At 31.2% G+C, this 27401-nt stretch overlaps 4 protein-coding genes across 4 annotated transcripts; 2 read left to right on the top strand and 2 right to left on the bottom strand.

The window, feature by feature from the left end:
- Positions 1-229: 229 nt before the first annotated feature.
- Positions 230-5426, bottom strand: LOC145575670 (sesquiterpene synthase-like). Its single transcript, XM_081633493.1, has 6 exons — positions 5168-5426; positions 4683-5055; positions 4371-4589; positions 4201-4255; positions 3240-3488; positions 230-526 (listed from the first exon to the last, which is right to left on the bottom strand). Exons 1-6 carry the CDS (start codon positions 5424-5426, stop codon positions 230-232), a joined length of 1452 nt encoding a protein of 483 aa, XP_081489619.1.
- Positions 5427-13204: 7778 nt separating this feature from the next.
- LOC145575669 (uncharacterized) lies at positions 13205-13704 on the top strand. The gene is made up of 2 exons (XM_081633491.1): positions 13205-13228; positions 13342-13704. The coding sequence occupies exons 1-2, from the start codon at positions 13205-13207 to the stop codon at positions 13702-13704; spliced, it is 387 nt and encodes a 128-aa protein (XP_081489617.1).
- Positions 13705-14308: 604 nt separating this feature from the next.
- On the top strand, positions 14309-15786 carry LOC145576832 (zinc finger BED domain-containing protein RICESLEEPER 4-like). Its single transcript, XM_081634538.1, has 3 exons — positions 14309-15209; positions 15572-15636; positions 15747-15786. The coding sequence occupies exon 1, from the start codon at positions 14337-14339 to the stop codon at positions 14907-14909; it is 573 nt and encodes a 190-aa protein (XP_081490664.1). The 5' UTR covers positions 14309-14336; the 3' UTR covers positions 14910-15209; positions 15572-15636; positions 15747-15786.
- Positions 15787-20541: 4755 nt separating this feature from the next.
- On the bottom strand, positions 20542-25419 carry LOC145575668 (sesquiterpene synthase-like). Its single transcript, XM_081633490.1, has 9 exons — positions 25416-25419; positions 24019-24054; positions 23018-23124; positions 22149-22422; positions 21648-22020; positions 21449-21547; positions 21032-21172; positions 20777-20915; positions 20542-20670 (listed from the first exon to the last, which is right to left on the bottom strand). The coding sequence occupies exons 1-9, from the start codon at positions 25417-25419 to the stop codon at positions 20542-20544; spliced, it is 1302 nt and encodes a 433-aa protein (XP_081489616.1).
- Between the last annotated feature and the right edge of the window lie 1982 nt (positions 25420-27401).

Below are 27401 nucleotides of genomic sequence, written 5' to 3'. Positions count from 1 at the left end.
TAATAGGAATATTTTACTTATATTACATTATTACAACTCAAATCATAAACCCAAACTAAAGGTAAATTACTAAATCTGCTTCCATTTATTTACAACGATTAGATATTTTCTATTCATACTTTGTCAAATAGTTGCAAATAATTTGAAACAGAGGTAATTATTTAACATACACAAAAGTATAATGCATAGATATATACATGAAATTAAAATGGCATGTTTGACTAAAAAATTATGCCATAATAATAGGATTAACAAGAATAGTGGCAACTTTTTCTTTCAAGAATTGGCCGATAGTATAGCCATCTTCATCGGGGTGATAAAAGTCATATAATGTCCTTGTTACGTTGACAACTGCGAGTAATATACAGGTTGGAACAATTCTTGTCCCTATTATTTCTTCATTCATGTCCTTCCATGCTTCTTCAATGTGTAATTGGAGCTCCTTCGTAGCATCTTCCTTGGAGATTCCAAATTGATCCATGTAACAATCTATTGCAGATGAACCATGACTTCTAGTCTTCTCGAACTAAAAATTTCCATCAAAATTAAATAATAAGATTGGATTAAAGGCATTCGAGTATACCCATTATGAAAAGTGGTGGAACTTAGAAAGACAAAAAAAGTTAATAGAGTAAAATAGTAAACTTTTGAACTAATTTTTCATGGACATGATTTATATTTTAAGTAAAATATAATCACGTACGATCTTGGTGTTGTAAGTTAAAAGAAAATTAGAAAGTATTAGAAAGTGTTATAAACATTGTTGCTACATGGTAGGGATTAAACATGTGACCATTTACATCAAAAAAAAAATGATTTTAACCATCATTTCAATATAAAATCATTGATAAGTGTTTTCAAATAAAGGTAATAAAGCCAAATTTCCTTGTATTTCTTTAGTATTATTAGACAAGTAGTTATACGTCCGCTAGCTTTATTCTTCACAAGCAATATTATACCTTAGTTCATTGCAAAACTTGGGACACTCGGGACACGTACTCACACACACACATATATCGCGATGAGTTGACTTGGGCAATAAAGACATTGAAAATTGTGTGACCATCAATGAAATGGTTGTTTTTGCATGAGTTGTGGGTTAAGCTTAATGAAAATCCTAATGAGATCAAAACTTGTCTCGTAAGGCGACTTGTGGTTTAAATGGCTTCTCACTTGAGATAAAAGTGATTCGTGTTTGCCATGAGTGTGGTTTTGCTTGCATTCCCTTCCTCTCTTGTTGCCTTTCTTTGCTTTGATCCTAGCAAGTCCTTTCTACCCCTATTTTGGTTTGATATAACTATTTTGCTCGGAACGAGCAAAAGCTTAGCTTGGGGGGATTTTGATAGCATGCTATTTGGTATGATTATATAGTGATTTTTAGCCTTGAATGTATGAGGAATCAATGTCTTAGCTCATAAATCAATTTATTTTTATGTGTTTTTGTGTATTACATGCTTCACAGGGTTATTGTTTTGATGCATTTAGGTCCTAAAGAATGAACTACAAAGCATCCCGAGAAGTAAGCAAGGAATTTAAGATAATAAGGAAAAGAAGTGAAGCAAAAATGAAGAGGAAGAAGAAAAATTGAAGAAAGAAGGAAAGATAAGGCCAAGAAGACCCTGCACGGCCGTGCCATGCCTTGCACATCCGTGTTGGGGTAATCCAAATTGTGAAGTGCTACTGCCCAGGTCTGCACGTCCGTGCAGGACCTGGCATGCTCGTGCTGGAATACTACACATCAGTGCAGGATGCCCTGACCCAAATCAATAGCTATTGATTCTACATTACAAGGCCTACACAACCGTGCATAATGTGGCACGTTCGTGCAGAATGCCCAGCTTAAAACGGTAGCTACTACCTCCTTTTTTCCAGCTAGCACGGTCGTGCTTAAACCTGCACGCCCGTGCAAGAGGTTGCACGTCCGTGCCAGACCCCTGCATGTCCGTGTAGACTTGCTTTTGAGCCCGACTCTTGTTTTCTCCATCCTTTTTATTTGGGGGTCATATAAACACCTCCATTGAGCTTCTTTGTACAGATCTTCTTCTCTCCTAACTCCCTTAGGCTTATTCTCTTAGTTAGTGCATAGTTTTTCTCTCCCTTAGTTTAGATTTCCAAAACTCAATCATTGTACAAGAACTAATGGATGTTTGTTCTACCATTTTCAACAATTGTTCTCAACTTTGAAGCATCAATTTTAGTAATTTCTTTCCTCTCTCTTGTCAATTAATTTTCTGTTTTTCATCTTTGTTTAATTCTTGTTCTTGTTCAATCTTTATTAATTGTTCTTACATGTTCAATCCATCCTTGATTTATCTCTCTTCTAGTTTAATTGAATTCATGAAAACCCTAGATATAATTGTTAGAGTAATTTCCACCATGTTTAGTGAGTAGTTTCTTAGTTAGGGATTGGGTGAAAATCCAACCAAGCCATGGTTGATTGATTTAGATTCCTTCATGTTTTACTTTGGGTTGATGTCTCTTTGTGCTTGAATTGATTATTGCATGTATGTGTATTTTGGTGGCCACTTCATGCTCATGTGTTCATTCTTTTACTCACATTGAAAGATGGGGTTTAGTAGTGAGTCCTTTCTTGTGCAATTGGATTATGCTATTTTCATGACTATGGATGCTTGGTTTCAATGAATAGGATGCTTTAGTGTGGTAATTTCGGTAAGAAATCTCAATTATTTGTGCTTCATGCTAGCTTGGAACGATTGAGAGACAAACTCGAGCTAGAAACCCACTTCCTATTATTGAGACTTACTCTTTATCATGTTAGTGTTTGATCTAGGGAATACTTATGTTGTGACTTTGAAAGAAGACAACGTTAAGTTCCTATTCTATCACCCATGTATGTTCATGATTTATCCTTGTTATCGATTATTTGGTTTGGTTGGTGTTGAATCTCGTCTCCCCCAAATTACACTTTTTTTTTCGAAATGGGGATGCAGGTACGGTGCTCCCTATATGGGCTTAATAGGTCCGCCACTGGTGTGAACCTTAAGGAACATGCCAGCGAATACAATTGAGCTTCACCCACGGTTGCGCTAGAATTTTGTTTTCAAGTTAATGATTTACATAACGGCACACCGAATTTGTTCCATTGTTTATAATATTTACTTTTTAATCTTTTGGCTATTTCTTACTCGTGGCCTTGTAAACACCTTATTTTACAACATTTTTATTACTACTTTACTGATGATTCTGAGCCGCTGGTAAGTGAGAGTACATGTACATACCTTGTGGCTACTAATGTCATTCAAGACCCTGGCAAGTATGCATGAAGCTTTTAGAGCCTTTGTATTTTCGTCAACCCATTTGAAGACATGTTTTGATGCCAACTTCCCCATTCCTTGATATGCTGCAGTAACAATATAGAAATAGCCGGAGCTTATAATGCCATTTTTCATGTATTCTTCGTATGTTGGAACAACATTTTGATGATGCCAAACAGATTGTTGCAAGTAAGATTGACATATAGCTTTCATCTATCAAATAAAATAAGACATTGATTAATGTTAGTCATTGCTTGAATAATTTCACAAGGATACCCTTGTTGATGTTTGTTATCGTTCTGGGATTTCAGCGAGAAAAGAGGTTGACATTGGGTTGGCTGGAGGGAACGACGAGGCCCTCAGACCTGCGGATGTGTTACTTTATTCATGGGATCGTGGTCGCGATGTCTGTGTTGATTTGACAGGGTCTTCTCCTTTGACACAGTCAGGGCTATCTGACTTTATTCCTGGGCGGGTTGTGGCTGATGCTGCTCATCGGAAGCGGGTTAAGTATGAAGCTCGATGTCAGGCTATTGGATATGGTTTCATACCCTTCTCCTTTTCTTCACTTGGGGAATTAGAGAAGGAGGCTGTTGCGTTACTGAAGCGGATTCAGAGGTTCTCGACGACGCAAGACATTGGGGCTCGTGCTGCAGCTCATATCTTCACTAGGGTAGGTTTTGCTATAGCTAGAGGAGTGGGGGCCCAGATTGTATCTCGGCTTCCCACTAATTTATTGTAGGTTGTATGACTTTTGTTTTTGAGATATAATAATAATAATAATAATAATAATAATAATAATACGAGTATAAAGATTATGCTTTAGTATGTATGTACGTACTTCTTTTTTGAGATAATAAACAGCTTATGATCGTTGCTCCAAAGCTAAATCTTGCTCAATTTCTTCAACAGTATCAAATATAACTTGAGAAATTGCTCTCATGTAGTTTGGAAGTTGATCGATGCAATTTTTGTCCCACCTATTATTTCATCAATTAAGTTAAGATTCTAGTTAGTTCAATAATTAGGTAAAAATATAGATTTAATTAGGAGGACTATATATAACTTTCATATGGTACATTTATGCTAACGAACCTTTGAATCATTTCAGTGAAGGTTTTTAACTCTTCAATGGTTCCATAAGCATCATAGATGTCATCTAAGACCGATATAATGTTGAACATTTTGTTAAACAACATCCTTGCATATGAGTACTTAGGTTCGTAGTACATACCCAAAATCCAGAAGGAGGCCTCTACTAATCTGTCTCTCACAAAAGGGTATTTTGTGACCATATCTAAACTTCTCCACCACCTTAGCAGAGAAAAAGAGCAGTTTAGAAATTTGTCAATTATTGACATTAAAAAGATAAATCACCTTTATCTATAAGTTACTTGACATATTTACCTAGTATGATCTCTTAGCTCCTTGTTATGCAATATTTGAAGCAAGTTAAAATCTAACTTTGCAAATTTAAGCAAAGTTTCATTTTTGCAAGACTTTGACTCGTAGAATGAGATTTGATACCATGATTCTAGCCTTATACTACGTCGATGAAGGGGTAGTTTCAAGGCATGGGCTACTTGTTCGGCCATGGGAGAGCTTAATTGTGTTGCAAAGGAGGTTAGATGAGTAGTAGCAAATGCACGAGCTTCGTCGAGTGTTTTCTCTCTATGTACTTCTAGATATGATGCTTCATACAAGCTCAATAAGCCTTGAACATCAGTTGCTAGACAATCCTTAAAGCTTTTGTCCTCACATTTGAAGTTTTCAAATACATCTGTTTTTTTATACAAACAAATACCGTGTTAATATACGGAGTATTATCTTCTAATGTACGAAGCATATATTTGACATAAAACTATGCAAAAAACAATGTAATGGTGACATACCCCATGAAACATTGAATCCATGTTGTCGTAAGAGACGAAATCGTAGAGAAACATAGTAAAGATCATCCTCATAGGAACTATCATCATACATTTTCTTGTGCAAATTTTGAAAAGTGTCATCAATTTCATTTTCAAAATGGTATGCAACTCCAAGTCGAAGTATATCATCTAGAAATATAAGTCTCTCTTTTGCGTCTTTGTCAACGGCCAGAATTTCTTTGCGCACCACCTCTTTAAGCTCTTCTGCCTCTCGCTCCATTAGACCTTGGGTAACCTAGGCCAATAGTACGTAAATCATTTTTTTTTTTTTTTGAAAGAGTAAATCATTTTTTGGTATACGAACAAAATTAATATTACAATAATTAGTAATTGCTTTTCAAAAGACTTCAATGGTCTTCATTTCATCCGTTTCTTAATACATTCACACTCCGTTCTAAATTAGATTACACTTTTTTATTTTTTATTTTTTATTTTTTATTTTATTTTTTATATACAATAGCTAATATGAGATTTAATCTGTTAATTATCTCTATTTATCAATAGGAAAATTTACAAATTGCAGCCATTTAAGTTAATATTTTGTAAAATTGCAGCCATTTTAAAAAAAAAATTGCAAATTGCAACCCAAAATTTGTTATAAATTGAAATTGCAACCTAATTTTTCATCGGTTTCCGTGTCAAAAATTGTTCGGTTAAGGTTTTAGCGGCCATTTTAGACTTAAAGTTCCAAATTGGTAAAAAATTAACCTAAGTACCTCGTTTTTAAAAGCAAAAAATAGTTTTCCACAAGTCGATACATTTTTATAATGCAAATGGAGGCACTTACGTTATTTTTTTGCTAATTCAGAGCTAAATTCGGACCCTTAAGACCTAACATGTCCCCTAAAACCTTAACTGAATATTTTTCGACACGCAAACCGATAAAAAAATTGAATTAGTTTCATTTACATTTATAAGAACTTTTGGGCTGCAATTTGCAATTTTTTTTAAATGATTGCAATTTACAAAATACTAAATTTAAATGGCTGCAATTGACAAATTTTCCTTATCAATAAGTAAAAATTGCACTCCCCTAAAAATCTATTCGAATCTTTGACATCATGAATGCATAATTATCGTCGATGTTAATAATCTAATATATATATATAAATAAAGTAGGCTTTTTTCAAGAGTATTCGGCGCGCCACATAAGAAAATGTATTATTTTGACCAATTTAATAATTTATTTTAGAATTAAAAAATTCACTCGCCACCTAAGCAAAAGTGACGAATGAGATTTAAGAATTTTGCCACATAAGTAAAAACAACGAATAGTGAATAATTAAAATTTAACTTATTTAAACAACTAATAATTATCTTTTTTACATATATGATGCAAATATTTGATTGCAAATATCTTTAATCTCTCCCTAGAAAATATTATAAAAATTAGATATTAATAATGTACCCATCGAGACGAATAAAGCTTAATCTCATATGACTATCGTTGTCCTTATATATAGAGAGAAATTTAGAAGATTCTCCCTAAATAATTTTTTATAGTTAAAAGATTCTAAATGGGACTAACATTTTGAAAAAGAACGAGTATAATAAAAAAAAAATAATGTCATTTATTTTTGAATTAAAATTTAAATTGTCACCTAAGCAAAATTAATGAATAAGGTTTGAGATTTTATAATCAAGCGCCACGTAAAATAAATAAAACAAAGAAAGATAACTTTAGTGTTAAAATTAATATATATATATATATATATATATATATATATATATATATATATATATATATATATATATATATATATATATATATATATATATATCTTATGATACTAGGAATTTCATTCAAATATTTAATTAGTGATCTTCATAAATATACAAAATCTTGAATTAAATAAAATAATTTACTACAATCGTGCATCGCACGGGCTTACATCTAATATAATATCTATATTAATTCATCAATCTACTCATGAGTAGGATATTCATGGATAATTAGAGACATTATCCTTTTTAATTTAGGATATTTTGTGGTAGGATACCATTAGTTTAAGCAAGAATAAGAGCAATCAATATTATAAAAACATACTCCGTATGTGAAAACAACGGTGTAATTTTTATAGTTAAATTAGTATAATCATCTCTAAATTTTTCAATATGCTATCTATGAATTAATAATCAGCTAATAATTAAATTTGTAAAATAAAATAAAAAATATTACCACTGCAGATGCATAATTATCCTCGATGTTAACAATGTAATATCTATACTAATTCATCAATCTACTGATGAAAATGATCACTTAACAATTTATTAGTAAAATGTAAAAACATCACCATTAGTAGTTGTAAAAATAACACATTTATAAGATTTTTTTTTTTTTACTAATAGTGATAATTTATTTTATGCTTCCTATATTTTAAATATTAAAATTTTATCGAAAATAAAACTCTTAAATAACTTTTTATTTTAAAAAACCTATTTGAATTTCGCTAACTTAGAATCATACTAGTGCTTATTTGTCGTCTATATGGCGTGACACGTGGTGAAAATTTGAAACGTCAAGTATCAATATCTTATTTTAATCAATTAGAGTATACCATAAATGAATCTTAGTTTTGAAAAAACAATTTAAAAAGAATTTTATGATGTAATAATTGAACATTTATAAAGATATTTATTTAAAGATTATTTTGTTTTATCCACTAGATTAGCCCTATGCGATGCACGGTTTTAACAAATAAAATTGTAGTGTTGAACTCGCATATACTCTACAAATAATCTTCTCAAGTGAGACGTTAGATAACTAATTAATATATTACTTAAAATAGTGTTAAGTTTGTAACGATGACAAAATCACATATTAATCGGGTAATTAATGTTAATTGCCATAGATAAAATCATAAGCCTATGTTGTTAAGTGATATATTACTAATAATACAATCAATGCTTTCACTATAATTGAATTTATCAATCTTTGAAAGAAAAAAAAAACAGTATCATCAACAACAAGTTCAATAGTATGAGGATTAGTGAAAGTTGAACTAAAGGAAATATAGTAGTGGATGTTAATGATAAATTAATGGAATTGGAGTGAGAATTTGAGAGCATTGGATTTGGTATTAAGGAATTGAGGAGAGGGAATGATAAATATCTTAAATCAAAAGAAAAGATAAGTAGAAAAACAACTATCCATTAATATCCCTACCTTTTAGGAAAATAGTAGTCAGTTTATTTTTATTAATTTAAATAATTGTTTTATGTAAAATGTATCAGAGATTGGGATAAATACAAAAATAACAGTACCAATTCATATCCCATTATTTTAGGAAATAATAGTTTACTAAACTATCACATGATAATTTTTTTTCTTCTAAAATAAGCCATACACTTTTGGGCGGGAAATTTTTTTATAATAAGTTGACATGTGTATAGGTTTGGGGGAAAGATGACGTCAGCGGTTGTTACTTTAGTATTATTTATAGATATAAAATGTAGAAGTGTTTTAAAAATTAAATCTCTAAAATTCCATATTATCCTAAAATTACTTTTTTCATCATACTTAAATTAATAATTTTATCCGAATTTCGTTGTAGCATCATACATTATATTAATGCTTATTTGTGGCTTATGTACTACGACATTTGGCGAAAAGTTAGAATGTCAAGTGTCGATATCTCGTGGTCTGGCTGCGATACTTGACTATATTTATTAATGATATGATATATAAATTTACATTTTATTTTATACATATGAAATATGAGAAGTTTTATCGAAAATAAAACTCTGCTCTACAATAACATCTTATCCTAAAATTAATTTTTTTTAATTAATCCAAATAAATTTATCCAAATTTTTCTTATGTAGCATCATATCATATAACTAATATATAAAGCTAAACTTTTAGCCAGGCCACGAGACAGCGACACTTGGCATTCCAATTTTTCGCTAAGTGTCGCGTCACGTTGGATAGATTTATATAGACTTCAATTCGTAGGATAAAAAAGTTAGTTTAGAATTCTGTTTTCAATCAAATTTAGATAGAATTTTAAGATAAAATTTTTAGTTTAGAGTTTTATTTTCGCTAAAGTACCAATATTTCATACGTACAAATTAAATTATAATTTTGTTCAAAAAATAGTTACATTATAACTCTCAATAATTATCATATAAATTTTTTTTTGTATTATAATATTTTTTGGAGTGAAAGAAGTAGTTCAAAACGTATTGTACCACATCCATTTATAATATATTCTAATAAATTATAATATAATATACTTCACAATATAATATAATTTTATTACTGTGTGTAAACCTGTCAATCGGGTCGGGTCAGGAGTCATTTCGGACAGGGTTATTTAAGGTTACGGGTCTAGAAATGTTCAACCTTAGCCCAAGGTTTTGGGTTTGGGTCGACCCAATAGGCTTAGAACAGTTTTTTTTAGTTAATTTTTTTTGCTACTTTTTAGAACTTTCTAATATTTTATGCTTACTTTGCTATTTTTTGAAATATATTTAATCGAACATTTTCACCAATATTATTATTAGTCATTACATGTCTACTACATAGATTAAATAGTCACAAAAACACATCAATTTCTAACTAATTTTGTATCAATGATACATTTTAAAATTTGACATATAGTATAAAAATTTATCTTAAAATTTAATAAACATCTCGGGCATCGCACGGAGCACAAAACTAGTACATATATTATATTAAATATTAATGCTTACTTGTCTCCTTGTGACACTTGGCAAAAATTTGAAATGCCTAGTGTCGATGTCTCGTGGCTGCGGGACTCATCTTTATTTATTAGTGACTAGTTTTGTGCCCGGGCAATGCCCAGATGGTTGATAAAATTTTGGAATTTTTTTTTGGCTTAAATGTTAATTACGATCATATAATTCCTTTGATAATGCAGGATATTTAGACCTATAATATTATATCGCTTATTTAAATGTTAGTCTACTTTTTGTAGTTCTGTTTGTAAATAAAAATCTATATTATTACTGACTTGAAATATTTTATCTTACAAAATATATCTAAAATTCACTTGCTTAGCATCATATATATCACAATAATACCTATTTGTTGCTTACGTAGCGCGACACTTGACAAAAAAATGTAACGTCAAGTGTCGCTGTCTCGTGACCTGATTGCGAGATCTGGCTTTATTTATTAGTGATAATAGATTAGTCTCGTGTGATGCACGATTTGAAAAAATATTTTTTTTTTTAATTTTTTGATATCAAAATTAAAAACACAAAAAATCCCATAATAAATCAAATATTAAAAAAATTTAGACCTCACAGAAAAGATTAAAGGATAAAATGGATAAATAAGGGGAAAAATTATTATTATCATTAGAGAAAATTAGATTGTTTGTCAGAAATTGATACTACTCCCTCCATTTTTAATTATTTGCTCCATTTATCCATGTAGAGTTTTAGGAGAAATTGGAGAAATAATAAAATATGGAGGTAGTGGGGTTGGTGGAAGAATAAAAAATTATAAAATGAAAAAATAGTTGAGAGAATCAGAGGAGAGAGTATATATGAAATTAATAAATTAAAATATGATTTATGTTGGATCCACTAATTGAAAAAAATTAATTAAATATTGTAAAAAGTTTCCAAATAAGGAAATGGAACAAGTAATTAAAAACGGCCAGAAATGGAGATTGAAGCAAGTAATTAAAAACGAATGGAGTAATTTAGAGTAATAATGAACCTAACTAGAATTTTAAAGGAAAAAAGTAAAAATTATAAAATGATGACATCAGCCATAGTTTTAGAGGGAATATTTTTTAATGACAACTTGATATATGTCTAATTTTATGATAGGATCGATGATGTCAGCGGTTGTTATTTTAGTATTAATTATAAATGATATGATTACTTGTATGAATTTTGTTGGTTTACAGAGTTTTGAGATATCCATCAAGGAGGCTTGGAGAGTTTAGTACATTTACAAGGCTAAAAGAGCTGAGATTTTGTAACAAATCAATTGGTGATAGTGTGAATAACTCTTCATAGATATGTAAACAAGAGAAAGTCATTCTAACAAACTAAAACAAATTACGGTTAGTCCTTGGTAACAACAAAAGGAGTAGTAACACACTAACATTTTTTTGTTCAGGAATAACACACTAATTAACATTAATAATAAGGAATAACAATAATTATTTAAAAAAAAAAAAAAAAAAACTAATATAAGAATAAGAATAAGAATAAATATAAACCAAAACTAATAATAAGAAGAATAAATAAAAACCTCATTCGGGGGAGCATAGTTAAGGAAGTGATCGCCCCATAAGTTAGGAGGATAATTAGCAAGAGGACGAACAATTTCTGCTGTTTCATTCATACACTGCACATTATGATGCTTTGGGAGATTGTTTGGTTTACATTCCTCATGTTTCCAACGCTTAGGCTGCATAATGGAAAAATAAATGACTACATAGCGCAATGAAAAATAGTAGGGTGGCTTAAAATCTAGGCCTGAGCAGAACTATCTGATTATCCGATAATCCGATGATCCGATCCGCACCCGATCCGAAAGTTTAGGATAACCGATCCGAAAACATTTTCGGATCGGGTACCCGATCCGAATTTTTCGGATATCGGATCGGATATCGGATATCGAAAATTTAAATTTCGGTTATCCGAATATCCGAAATAAATTCGGATATCGGATCGGATATCCGACCCGAAATCCGAAAATTATCCATATGCCCAACAACAGCCCAAGCCCAACAAAAACTCAACTTACCCTAAAGGCCTAAACCCTAATTTCTAATCCGCCTCTCTCACCTCTTCTCAGTCTCAGTCTCACTCCTCTCACTCCTCTCGATCTCTTCATCTCTCCTCTAGACTCCTCTCTACTCCTTTCTCGGTTTCTCCATCTCCGACCACCTTCAAAGACTCAAATCCACCACAATCTTCCCTCACTCCTCCACCAGAAGCCGCGACGCCCCTCACTCCTCCACCAGAAGCGGCGACGCCCCTCACTCCTCCACCAGAAGCGGCGACGACGCCCCTCACTACTTCACCAGTAGCGGCGCCCCTCACTCCTCCACCAAGGTAACCCTCACTCACTCAATGTTCTACTGACATTACAATCAAAGAATTATAGATCTGTATATGAAACAAAATACATAAATCTTCCATCTTACCTTTTGAATATGTATGGCTATTAGACAGATAATGTATACAACTATTGGTTCTGATTCTATAAACCTTATCTCCTCGGTTTCGCTTACTTGGCATAACACATTACCTACATTCCTAATGATGCAATGTTAACTTTCAAGGCTGAAAAATCAATCAAATTAGTCTTAATGAGTTTGTTATATGGCTATGTTAATGCAAAGATTGTCATATAGCGCGACATTGTCAGAAAGGAACAATGTTCTCAGACAGATTGCAGAGGATTATTAAGTTGGGCATAAATCACATAATTTGATGTAATGTAGTGTGATTAATTTGGTAATTAAATTAGCAAGTTGGAATTTATTTGGCTATATTTGTGCAGAGTAATGAACGAAAAGAACAGAATATGTCATTATGTATTTATGTTATGGTGTTGTAATTTAAATTAGCAAGTTGGAATATATTTGGCTATAGTTGTAATTAAATCTTATTTTATTTTGTTATGGTGTTGTTGAACTGTTAATTTTCTGTTGTTATCTTGTGAGAAAATGTCATTATGTATTTATGTTTCTGTTCCTGTCAATCTGTCATCCTATGCTCCAGTATTGCTCCTACTTCTGCTGAATTGCTGATTTAAATTAGTCTGTGAAAGAACTTGTGATTGAAAAAAAAAATAAAAAATAAGTGAATCAGTTTTATTTTGTCAACTAATTTACATTTTGATTTATGTGTTTTAGATGGATGATGCTACTGTAGAATCTGCTAATGTAGCAAATCAAGCAAGTGAAGAGGAGCCCTTGGCATCAACCGCTGCCAATGAGGAGCATGCTGGAATTGAAAAACCACCACAGCCATAAAAAAAAAGGCCTTCAACCACGACTAGTGATGCTGATGAAGCTGAAAAAAAAGGTAAAAAGAAAAGATCTTGGCTTTGGGATCATTTTGAGTTAATATTAAAAAATGGGGATAAAAGATCAAAATGTGTGTATTGTTCTGTTGATGTTACTGGTGACTCTAAAAAGGGTACAAGTGCTATGAAAAATCATTTAGAAAGGTGTAAAGAATACCCTCCTAATGTAACCAAATCCCAAATGCTTCTTGCTTTTCAAACTGAACAAAGTCAGCAAACATTAGGAGATGTTAGTGTAGGTGATAATGCAAGTGGGGAAAAAAAGGGTAAACTAGAATTTTGGAAGTTTAGGCAAGACGAGGGTCGGAAAGCTTTTGCTAAAATGATAATAACGGATGAATTACCCTTTAGGTTTGCTGATCGTGAGGGTTTTCGCAACTTCATGTCTGTTGTTCAGCCTAATTTCATTATCCCCTCTCGTTTTACAGTAGCTAGAGATTGTTATCGTGTGTTTTTAGATGAAAAAAAAAACTGAAAAGTTATTTTAGCAAGTGTTCTTCTCGTATTTCTCTCACTACTGACACATGGACCTCTTGCCAAAATCTGTCATACATGTGTTTAACAGCCCATTTTATTGATAACAATTGGAACTTGCACAAAAAAAATTTAAATTTTTGTCCAATTAGTGGCCATTCAGGTGAGGCTATTGGTAAAGGGGTAGAAAAATGTTTGCTTGAGTGGGGTATCACTAAAGTAATGACCATTACCGTAGACAATGCAAGCTCAAATGATGTAGGGGTCCAATACTTAAGGAAGAGGTTACTAAGATGGAAAGATGGGACCGTTTTAGAGGGTAAATTTGTGCATATGCGGTGTGCGGCTCATATTCTTAATTTGACAGTAAGAGAAGGTTTGAAAGAATGTGATGAATCAATAAAAAGAATACGTAATGCTGTGCGATTTGTTAGATCTTCACCTGCCAGATTGCAAAAATTCAGAAAATGTGTGAATCAAGAACAAATTGTATCAAAACGTCAGCTTTGCTTGGATGTTCAAACTAGGTGGAACTCCACCTATTTGATGTTGGAGTATGCTTTGATTTTTCGTAAGGCTTTTGATTTGATTGAAAATTCTGATGGTGGGAAATTTTTTTCTGAGTTAACAAAGATGTCGGGTGTTCCAACTGATATAGATTGGGATCGTGTTGCTTCTTTTATTCCCTTTCTTAAGATTTTTTATGATGCTACTTTGAGACTCTCGGGATCTTTGTATGCTACTACTAATGTGTATTTTTTAGAACTTGTCACAATTGGCAAGATGATTAAAAAAAAGTGTGAAAGTGTTGATGTTAAGGAAAGGTCAATGGCTAATGGGATGAAGAAAAAGCATGACAAGTATTGGGAAAATGTGGATAACATTAACTTGATGTTGTATGTTGCTGTTGTGCTTGACCCTAGACGCAAAATGCATTATGTTAAGTGGGCTATTAATGATCAATATGATTCTGACAAGGCCACCCAGTTGTATAATATGGTGATGGAAACTGTGACTTCTTTGTATGAACATTATGCTGCTTTACAATCTCAAAATGTGTCGAGTGTTTCTGAAAATATTGATTTGACTTCAAAAGACTTGGAAAACTACAATGATTGGCATGATGTTGCTGATTTTGAGTTTGAGAGGGATATTGGTGGACAAACAGTTTTTGATAAAAAAAATCTGATTTGGACAAGTATTTGATGGATGATAGAGAACCTAATATTATCGGTAAGAGTTTTGATGCTTTGGGATGGTGGAAAAAAGGGGTGGATAGATATCCTATAGTTGCTCTAATGGCTAGGGATGTATTAGCCATTCCGGTCTCCACGGTTGCATCCGAATCTGCATTTAGCACCGGGGGAAGAGTACTTGATCCATTTCGTAGTTCACTTTCCTCACATATGGTTGAAGCTTTGGTTTGTGCCCAAGATTGGATGCGCACTACACGTGGTCCGCTTTTGATTGAAGAAAGTATTGATGACATACAACAAATTGAAGAGGGTAATACTTTTCCCTTTTTTTTTATGAATATTTTGAATGTTTATGACTGACTTCAGTTTATACTTTATTTGCTCTTTGTTTTTTTTTTTTTTTTTTAGTTTTTTTTTTATTGTCAAATGGTCTGATTATACTTCAGTATTATTATTATTTTTTTTTACTTCAGTTTATACTTCAGTTTATACTTCAGTATTATTTTGTATGTTCTGATGAATCTGATCAGTTTTATTATTGCAATTGTATGTTCTGATCAATTCAATTTTTGCAAGTGTATGTTCTTTGAATAATCTGATCAATTTAATTGTTATAAGTGTATGTTCTTTGAATAATCTGAACAATGTATTTTCATTGTGTTTTTTTTGTAGAGTTGTCGTCTCTTGTTGATCCGCCTTCGGTTTCCGTCATTGATGATTACTTTTAGAATTAGAAGGTAATACTTTTTTTAGTTTGAATATTTAAAAAATTATAGTTTAATTTTTGCATCTTTTTTGTCTATTTATCTTATGATTATCTAATATTTTGATAACTCATATTTTGTAGGGTTGTTGACTTGCCCCCTTCGTTGATCCGCTATCGGTTTTCGGCGTTGATGACTTATTTTTAAGTATAAGATAAAATGCATGTATTGTTAAGTTGTTAACTATTTGTCTATTTGGACATTAATGTATCTGTTAACTTTAAATTTTCTTTGTTACATAATTTGTACTTTTGTAGCAGACTAGCAGTTACCTAATTACTTTGCAAAAAATTAGTAATTTTATTTTGTATTTTGTAATTTTATTACTTTGTTTTTTTCAAAAAATTAGTTGTGGACAATATTTACAAGGATAATTAATTAATTATTTTTAATAGGATAATTACACATTTATTTTATCTCTCTTTGTTCAGGTTGTGAGTAACAAGAGGATAAAATGGGACAAAAAAAAAATAAAAAAAATCAATTTTGCCATTCAAAACAACTAGTAATCAAAGTAGTCAAATATAGGATATCCGATATATCCGATCCGAAAAGTTCGGATATCCGGATCTTCGGATATCCGAATTTTTCGGATCGGATACAAATAGCAAATATATGAATTTTCGGATCCGGATATCCGATCCGAAATCCCCTTTCGGATCGGATATCCGATCCGTGCTCAGGCCTATTAAAATCTACGTCACTGGAAATTATATAATCCTAGTAAAAATTAAAAAAAAAAAATTAAAACCCATTTCAAATTATTTATTATATTATGGGTTAACAAATAAATTGGAATTATATTATGGGCTAACAAATAAATTGGAATTAATTTTACATCCCTTCGGAAATTGATGGCAAGACGCCAAGACATAATTCAAACAGGTAACAAACAACAAGCATGAGTTTGAATAACCAACCTTCATGATATGACACTATATAAGATACGGTGGATGACCTTTACTTCTAACTTGCAAGTAAGAAAGCCATAAGGTTAAATAAAAACCATCCATATTCACTAATAACATGTAAAGCTGATTTCTGCACCAATCTACGAAATAATTAACTACACTTGACATTCCACATAGGCAACTAATAAGCACTAATAAGCCAGATAGTTAAATAAAAATCATCCATATTCACTAATATATTAATGCTTATTAAATTAGGGATATATATATATATATATATATATATATATATATATATATATATATATATATATATATATATATATATATATATATCAGCATATTATGTTATTCATTTATCTTCTTGGGCCAAACAAAATTATTTATGCATTACAAGGGTACACATAGGGGCGGAGCTACAGGGGGCTGGCAGAGGCCCGACCCTTGTAGCCCAACCCAGCAGCCCTTATTTTTGTTAATTGGCCCTTGCAATTTTTTAGTATATTAATGATATCATATAATTAGTGCTAGAATTTTAGGGGCTTAGTGGTAAGTGGGCTTAGAATTAGTCCTCTAGGTCTAAGGTTCTCTATGCTACTTAGCTTTGATTTTTTAATTTTTATTTATTTATTTATTTTTTGTTGATGTTGAGAACATTAAGAAATTACCCAATGGTGACTCTTTAACTCCCTAGTTTTAAACCCATAATGTTCTTTGTAACTCCAATGATATTAGATCTTTTATCCTATTCTTTCCTATTTTTTCTTTTCTTTTCTTTTCTTTTTTTTTTTTTTGTCCAAATTCTCTACTAAACTTCTTCTACAGTGATTTATTTTTTCGATTATTCGATCTTCTACTGTATATTACCGCCTTTATTTTATAAAAATTAAAAATTTTACTTTTTTTTCTTCTTCTTCTTCTTCTTCTTCTATAGATCACTTTTTTTTTCCTATGATATTATTAGTATAACCATGAAGTAAAAAACTTTTAATTTTTAAAAGACAAAATTGGCCACAACACCCACCCTGAACTTTGCGTAGTAGCCAAAACACCACCAACTATGGTGTTAGGTGTAACTCGTGACATAAATGAAAATTTCTGGCAACTTATTTCATCGAGATGCACTGAATCTTCACTCTTTAGAACAGTTATGTAGTCTTCCATCCACTTAGCAAGCATGGATTCACCTCCTCCGATGAAATAAATGACCATAAATTTACATTTAAGGCACGTGGCGCACCTAAGACCATAGTCAGTGGTGTTTTAGCTACTAAGCATAGTTCAAGGTATTCAGTGCACCTAAGCCACACTTCAGGATGTTGCGGCCTATTTTGCCTTTTTAAAACGAGTAATTGATAGTCAACAATTGGATTTAACATCAAATTTATACATAGAAAAATAGATTGCCAATAATTTTAACATGTAATCTATTATTGAAATTTTTTTAAAAATGAAAAATCATAAAGTATAATTTAAAAAATTGTTAGAATAATAAGCTATATACCTATATATTGATTCATCGTCGGTCCCCCTAACTTAAAAATCATGACTTCGCCCCTAAATACACAACTTTGAATACATTATGTATGTGTATTCTCTAATTTAGTCACGGAATATTAACTTATAGTTTCCAAATTTTTTCTATATAACCTTCTAGAATATCATATTAGCTAGTGTATTTGAGCAATTCCAATGATTGTAGATAGGGACTTGCTTGCATTTTAGAAAATACCCTAATTATTAGATTGGTCGATGGAGCTAAAAACGTTCGCCAAGCTAATTTGTTTGAGAAAAAACTTGCTGGCCAAAATGATAGGCGAATATATTCATAAAATTAAAATGTAAAAAGTTAGTTGACAAAATTAAGGCTCAATTAAATCACAAACTAGTAGTTAACCAATACCATTATTGGTGCACAAACTAGCTATACAAAAGAGATAGGCTTAAATCTTATGTGGCATAATAGCTAATTTGCTAATTAACTTACCATTGAAGTTGCTCTAATCTATCTGTTAGTTTAGATCTCGTGTCATGCACAATGATTTTCAGTATTTATAATTAATTTATCACTATATTATTAATTGGGAAATTTTGTTTGAAATTACCCTGACTAAATTTTCCAAAATATATTTATTTTCTACTTATTTCATGTATTTAATAAAATATACTATGAGTTATTCAAAAAAAATGTGAATTATCCAAATGATCATTTTGAAATCACGAATTTGGCCCAATGGGTATGTACAAAAATTTCGGCAAATAATTGGCAACATTTCCTTTCTGTTTCCTAGTCTAGTACTTTAATAAAAACTATCACATTAGATATATAGTTTGATATTTTAAAAAAAAAAAAAATAGGGAAATTGATATTTTTTTAATTTATTAATCAGGTGAATAAATTAAGCCTCCCTTTTATTTCATCTTTGGCTCTTAAATCAAGTTATAATATTGTCTCACATTTTATCATAGATCTTTTACTAGATGAAACCTGTGCGATGCATGGTTTTTCATATAATATTTTGTATAGTTTTTAATACCTTAATTCCTATGATTTTTGAAATATACATTTTTCAATAAAATCCAAATTGAATTTTTTTATTTTATTTTTTGGTATGTATTTTGAAAATTGATAAAATATGTTGTCCAATCTAGTGAATTTTTGAATTTTTATTTGTAAATTATTTTAAAAAAATAAAATTTATTTTTTAAAATAAATTTCTATGATTTTCATTCCTCGAATATTTAAGTAGATGAAATCTTTAAATTAACAGATAATTTTTTATTTTATTTAATTTAATTCCTGAAATTATTGTTTGTAGTTTTTTTTATCCCCTTTATCAGGTAATTTTTAATTTTATTTAATTTTTGAGATTTTCATTCCTCGAAATATTTAATATTTAAGTAGATGCGTGCGTGAATGATTTTTTGAAAACTTAAATTTTTTTTTTTTTTTGTGACTTTGACACATGACTTTAAAAAAATCTATTTATTGTATAGCGTAAAATGCAAAGTTAGTAAAATTTGGAGGGAAAAAATATCAAAAATAAAATGGAAATTAAAAATTAAATTGGAGTCAAATGGTTTTTTTTACATAAAGAGTTAAATGTTAAAGGGAAACATGTAGTTTATACTATCTCCGATATTAAAATATATTCTCATAATAAATCTTCATATATTTTAATGCAAATGAAATCTGATATTCGCTCGATACTTGTATAAGATATTGTCAATCATGTCTAAAGGTGATATATTCTCGTTAAAGAATGTTATTGTTAAACTATGTGCGTTTTAAATTTGCCATTTTACTTTGTCAAAAAAAAAAAAAAATTGCCATTTTACTTGTTGTGGTTGTTGTTGTTGTTTTTGTTTTTTTTTTTTTTTTTAATTGATTTTTTTTTGTTTTCCAAAATACAGTAGCATTCAATTTAGAGCATTCATTTTCACCATTTTAGAAATTCCCCTTTTCATCAAAATTGATTGATTGATGATGATTATTTCTACTAATTTTCCTGTTATATATAGCTTAATTGGAGTCATTAATTAACATTATTTAATTTTAAGGGGCAATTTAGGTAATTCAAAATTTGGACATACACCAACTTTTTACTGTCCCTCTCCCTCTCCCTCTCCCTCGGCTCATATAGTAGGAATCTTATATAAATTTGATCGAAATTCCATACACATTATTTCTTGTCTTGGTGGATAAAAATCTTTCTTAAAATAAAAAATTTTCATCAAGCATACAATTTCTTAATTAAAAGCTATAATTTTTCCTTACATAGCTAATAGCTTAATGTGTATGAATCTAAAAGGCGTATACTATTTACTAGATTTTCATTTATCTGAAGTTAAATGGACTTATCTGAATTTATTAAAAAATTATTTTAGTGTAATTTGTACTTGGTTAATTCTTATCAAAACTTATTTTTTCGCAACATAATTTATCTAGACTTATTGCTTATTAAACCTAAAATAAATGAAAATAAACATAGCCAGAGCTTACAATGCCATTTTTCATGTATTCTTCGAATGTTGGAACAATGTTATGGTGATGCCAAATAGTTTCTTGGATGTAAGATTGAAACATAGCTTTCATCTTGCATATAGAATAAGATATTGATTAATGTTTTTGTATGATTTCTCAAAAAAACAAATAATTATTATGGTGTATATAAATTAAGCTAGTTTTAGTATGTATGTACTTGTTGTTGTTGATAATAAACAGCATAAGCACGTTGCTCCAATGCTAAATCTTGCTCAATTTCCTCAAATGTATCAAACATAACTTGAGAAATTGCTCTCATGTAGTTCGGAAGTTGACCGATGCAGCTTTTGTCCCACCTATTATTTAATCAAGTTAGTTTTCTAATTAGTTCATTAAATAATAAATAGGTCGAATGAAAAAAGGTTAAGGATTACTATGTATATATTCAAATGGTGCATTGACATCAACAAACCTTTGAATCGCTTCTGCGAAGGGTTTTAACTCTTCAATAGTTCCATAAGAGTCGTAGATGTCATCTATGACGGATATAATGTTGAACAATTTGTTTAGCAACATTCTCGCATACGAGTATGATAGAGTATAAAATATATTCCTGGGCCTCAACCATCAGCTTAAGCTTTTGGTTGAGTTGGTCCTTTAACATGGTATCAAGAGCCAACGTGACACAAAGGTCACGGGTTCGAATCTCATCCACCCCCCACTTTCAAGTGGAATATTAAGCGCTGGGTATGAGGGAGACCCATGCTGCATCAACACTTCTAGCCCAAACGAGCTCTCGTGTGAGGGGGCGTGATAGAGTGTAAAACATATTCCTGGGCCTCAACCATCAGCTTAAGCTTTTGGTTGAGTTGGTCCTTTAACAGAGTACTTAGATTCATAGTACACACCCAAAATCCAAAAGTAGGCTTCTACCACTCTGTCTCGAACAAATGGGTATTTTGTGACCATATCAAGACTTCTCCACCACCTAATAATTTAGAATAAACAATAATTGAAGTTAAGATTTTCAAAGCATTTCATATTTAATTAGTAATTATTGTAGATTGAAAATAACTCCACATATTTACCTAGTATGATCTCTTAGCTCCTTGTTGTGCAATATTTGAACCAAGTTGAAATCTAACTTTGCGAATTTCAGCAAAGCTTCATTGTGGAAAGCCTTTGACTCATAAATTGAGATATAATACCGCGATTCTAGCCTTATACTGCGTCTATGGAGGGGTTGTTTCAAAGCATGGGCTATTTGTTCAGCCATAGGAGAGCTTAATTGTGTAGCAAGGGAGGTTAGGTGAGTAGTAGCAAATGAACGAGCTTCGTCCGGTGTATTTTCTCCGTGCACTCCTAGAAATGATGCTTCATACAAGCTCAATAGGCCTTGCACATCACTTGCTAAACAATCCTTAAAGCTTCCGTTCTCACATTTGAAGTCTTCAAATACATCTATATATAGGTTGTATCCAAACAAATATCGTGTTAATATATAGTCTTCAAGTATAAATAAATTTGACAAAAGACTTGGCAAGAACAATATAATGGAGATGAAGATGCAAGGTGATTATGTGACATACCACATGAAACATTGAAGCCATGTTGTCGTAAGAGACGAAAGCGTAGAGAAACATAGTAAAGATCATCCTTATAGGAACTATCATCATACATTTTCTTATAGAAATTTCGAAAAGTGTTTTCAATTTCATTTTCAAAGTGGTATGCAACTCCAAGGCGATGTATGTCATCTAAAAGCACAAGCCTTTCCTTTGGATCCTTATGAACGTCTAAAATTTCTTTGCGCACTAGCTCTTTGAGCTCTTCCGCCTCTTGCTCCATTCGGCCTTGGGTAACCTAAACCAAGAAATGTTTTTAGCATAAAAACAAAATTTAAGAATTAAGGATAGTCTCTTCTCAAAAGACTTAGATTGTGATATTAGGGAAGAAAATTATCCCAAGTCTACCATTATCATATTAGTGAAGAAAATTAGCCCAAGCTAGTCTAGAAAAATGGTACTATGTATTATATATATATATATATATATATATATATATATATATATATATATATATATATATATATATATATATATATATATATATATATATATATATATAATAATAGTAGAGTCAGTATGGGACAACTTATGGCATTTTTTAGTTTTATCTTGCTTTTGAAATTCAATACCATATTTAATAAAAAATTTATAATATGTAAATGAAAGAAAGTGAAAAACCAATCTCATAAGCTACTTGTACAAATAATGAATAAACCCTAGTAAAAACCAAATGAATATTAATGATGATAATAACAATAACAAGCTATAGCTAGAGGAGTGAAGTGGAGGCCCAGATTATTTCTCGACTTTTTACTAATTTTATGTAAATCTTTTGAGTTTATAATAAAATTATCTTTTCATAATAATAATAATAATAATAAATTTGAAACCTCGTCCGGGGGAGCATAGTTGAGGAAGCGATCACCCCATAAATTGGGAGGATAATTAACAAGGGGACGAACAACTTCTGCTGCCTTGTTCTTACACTGCATATTCACTCAAATGATTTTGAAAATTGAAAGAGTTTATTCTTAAATCTTTAGAATGAATAATTGTGTTCTATGAAGCATTGAACTCTAAATCACGTACATTTATAAGGGAAGAATTCTACCCCTACACGTTACATCTTTGTCATGTATTGCATGTATTTTGTACGTTTAAGCTGAAATTTAAGCATTAAAGTGATTAAACTTCACTTAATTTATGACTATTACGTGTAGTTTTTTCAAAGTCGATACTTGTGGAATAATGGAATATAATGAAGTAGCAAGTTGACAAGTTGTTCTTTATTAAATGTAAAAATGTTGACTTTTGTTTAATTGATCATATATAGTAAGTGGGCTAGATTCCCATGCATGGCATATTCATACAAGTTTGTTACTCCCTTAGTGACTTCAATTTATACTCCCTAGCTAATTTTTAGCATCAGTTTGGCTTTTATGACCAGTGTTCGTGTTTAATGCATAAGATTAAAAATACTGATGTATATGTACTTATTAGAGTTATCTCATTGTAAAATTTTCAAATATCTATCTTTTATAATGATAATGTACTTATTGATACATTTTTCATTTCTCAATATTTGCATTATAATATAAAATATCAATGCACTATTTTGCACATCAATATCTTAATTATGCATCATTTTGTTGTTTGCCTTACTTTCTTTTTTGTACATTTAAAATTTTCTCATTTATACTTCATATAAAAGAATGTGCATCATAAATTTACTTAGTCCTAACAATTATATATATATATATATATATAGGGTCGGGATCCGGTGAGAACCACCATTTATGTGAGAACCCACACCTTATGTGAGGACAAATCTCAGCCGCTAGATTAGATGAAATCTAACCGCTGAGATTATAAGCCTGCTTAACAAACTAACCTTCAGCCTCTACTTTATCGCTCTCCTCTATTCTGTCTGCAAATCAAAGCTCATCAATGGCGATTCACTGAGTATGCTCTTCTTTCGGCAAATTTCAACGGTTTCTTTCTGCAAATTTCAACGGTTTCTTTTTGCAAATTTCAACGGTTGCAATTTCATCCATCATTGAGGTTTGTTCGTACTTTTAATTTTGAATTGCATGTTAATTTGAATGTTAAAAATATTTTGATTTTACATCTCTGAAAATTTTGGAATTGCATGTTAATTTTCGAATTGAAGTACATGTTAATTTTCGAATTACATTAATCGAATTGAATGTTTAATTGCATCAATTATTTGATTGAATTGAATCAATTATTTAGGTTTGATTAATTTGATAGAGATTTAGGTAACTACAATTAAAATGAGCAAATATTAATGACATTCATAAGTAATTCAAGGATCTATAAGTACTCAGTGTTTCGGGTAAAAACACTCAGTATACAGAATTGTGTATGTATGTGTGTGTGTGTGTGTGTGTGAGTGTGAGTGAGTGTAACAGTGTGTTTGTGTGTGAGTGTGAGTGTGAGTGAGTGTAAGATTTTATGTATGTGGGCATTGAATTGCATGTTCATTTGACAAATGAGCAAACCTATCCCCCCCTGCCCCCTCCTCTTTCTGCTTGCAATTCTGATTTCAGAAACTGATTTCAGTTCTAATTATAGATTCTGAAATTATTGTGTGTGTGTGTGTGTGTGTGTATGTGTGTGTGTGTTTGTGTGTGTGTGTAAGTGTGTATCTATGTCTGTGTGTGTGTAAGTTTGTTTAAGAATATGATTTCACTTCTAATTATTGAGAGTGTATGTGTGTGTGTGTGTGTGTGTGTGTGTGTAAGTGTGTTTAAGGAGGTGCATATTCACAAATGATGAGCAACAACGAACAAGTTGAGAGTCAATCAAGTACCATCACAAATGTGCCAACTACTCCTACAATAGTAGTTTCTCCTAAAGTAGCACCTTTGATCACACCTGGAGGAACAAAAGAATGGCTACAATATGCCCCAATGAGTTGAAACCAGCTATAGGGATGAAGTTTAATAATCTCGAAGAGGGCCTTGAATTTTATAAAGGATATGCATTTGCTTCTGGTTTCAATACAAGGAAGTCTACAACTAAAAGACAAAGAAGAAGCAAAGAATTGAAATATCAGTATATCTTGTGCAATAAGGAAAGATACAAAGAGAAAAGAAAGACTACTGTAGAAAAAGATTTAAATAACAAGGAAGGGGAAAACAATGAAGAAAAAGCTTCAATCAAAAGGAAGAGACTCGTTACTCGTGTTGGGTGCAAGGCACATATTGTCCTAAAGCATTGTGATGATAACACATTCATAGTGACACAATTTCATGAGGGACATACTCATGCACTTTATACACCTAGCTGCAATCTATTCCAAAAAGAAGGAAGGAAAATGAACATTTTACACAAAAAAAATAATTGTGAATAATTCTAAGGTAACACTTTCAAATTCTCTTATGTTTCATGAATTCTATGTATGTTCTAATAAAAGTTGTTTGCTCATTTGACAAATGAGAAAATAATTTTTTGCTCATTTGCCAAATGAGCATTGAATTGTTTCATGAATTCTCTTATGTTTCAAATTCTCTTATGTTTCATGAATTCTCTGTATGTTCTAATAAAAGCTGTTTGCTCATTTGACAAATGGGCAAATAATTTTTTTCTCATTTCACAAATGAGCATTGAATTGTTTGCTCATTTTAAAAATGAGCATTGAATTAATTGCTCACGTGACAAACTGTTTTGTTCTTTAAATAGGTGAATATTGGTCTCGTTACAACTTTTCGAATGATGAAGGAAATTGTTGGAGGATATGAAAACATTGGTGCATCTAAGGAAGATTTCAAAAAATTTCATAGAGATTTAAAAGCATACATTCAAGGAAGCGATGCTCAAATGTTCGTGGATAACTTTACCAACAAAAAGCTAATGTGGAACGCTTTTTTCTTTGATTTTGAGATGGATGAAGAGTATTGCCTTTGTAGAGCATTGTGGGCAGACCCCCTTTGTAAAAAGAGTTATGCTCTATTTGGTGATATGGTATCCTTTGATACCACATACCAAACCAATAGGTAATTCATTTATGTGTTATTACTAGCTATGGCTTAAATTAATGACTTTGTTTTAAATAAAATTAGTTTAATTGCTCATTACTTCTATGTGAAAATTGAATATCCCCATAAGTCTAATATTCTTTGATAAGAGTATGTATATGGGCATTGAATTGCATGTTCATTTGACAAATGAGCATTGAATTATTTGTTCATTTGACAAATGAGCATTGAATTGTTTGCTCATTTCACAAATGAGCATTGAGTTATTTGCTCATATGACAAATGAGCATTCAATTATTTGCACATTTGACAAAAGAGAAAAGAATTGTTTGCTTATTTCACAAATAAGCATTGAGTTATTTGCTCATTTGACAAATGAGCAATCGATTATTTGATAATTTTTCAAATGAGTATTAAATTATTTGCTCATTTAAACTTTATTTTGTATGTGTAAACAGGTACAACATGGTGTTTACTCCATTTACAGGGGTTGACCATCATAAGAATTGCATTAATTTTGCTGCTGGTTTCATAGCAAAGGAAGATATCGTGTCATTTGAATGGTTGTTCAGATCATTCCTCAAGGCAATGGGTGGGAATGAACCTAATTGTATGATCACAGATCAGGATCCAGCAATGAAAATTGTTGTTAGAAGTGTGTTTAAGAAGACTGAACATCGGTTCTTTATGTGGCACATAATGAAAAAGTTACCAGATAAGGTGGAGAAATCAATCATGCAAGAAGAAACTGGTTTCCTAAAAAAATTATGTGCTTGCGTTTGGCACCTTGAAATTGAACCCGCTGAGTTTGAAGAAAGGTGGAACAAGGTGATGATTGAATACCACTTGGAACAACATGAGTGGTTAGGTTATATGTACAAGATAAGAGACAAGTGGATTCCGACCTATTTCAGAGATGTGCTCCTTGGAGGAATAATGCGTACAACATCAAGATCCGAAAGTGAAAACAACTTTTTCTGCTCCTTTATCAATCCTCATGTGTCACTTGTTGAGTTTTACTTGAGATATGAAGCTGCAATTGATGCCTAGAGACACACTCAAGGTCAGAATGATAATGATTCAAAGCACAAATATCCTGAGTGCAAAACACCACAAGGGATAGAAAAGCATGCCTCACATTTATATACTAACTCTGTCTTTTATGAATTTCAATACGAGGTTGAAATTGCTTGTTTTTCTTGTGGTGTTGATGAATTGAAGAAAGAAAATGAATTGGAAGTTGCAACAGTAAGTGAAGGAAATCGGACTAGAA

Source organism: Chenopodium album, chromosome 13 (genome assembly GCF_948465745.1).
Source record: "Chenopodium album chromosome 13, dcCheAlbu1.1, whole genome shotgun sequence".
In the NCBI taxonomy this organism is placed as follows: domain Eukaryota; kingdom Viridiplantae; phylum Streptophyta; class Magnoliopsida; order Caryophyllales; family Amaranthaceae; genus Chenopodium; species Chenopodium album.
Note: the sequence above shows the minus strand (reverse complement) of the source record. Positions and strands in the feature narration are given on the sequence as shown.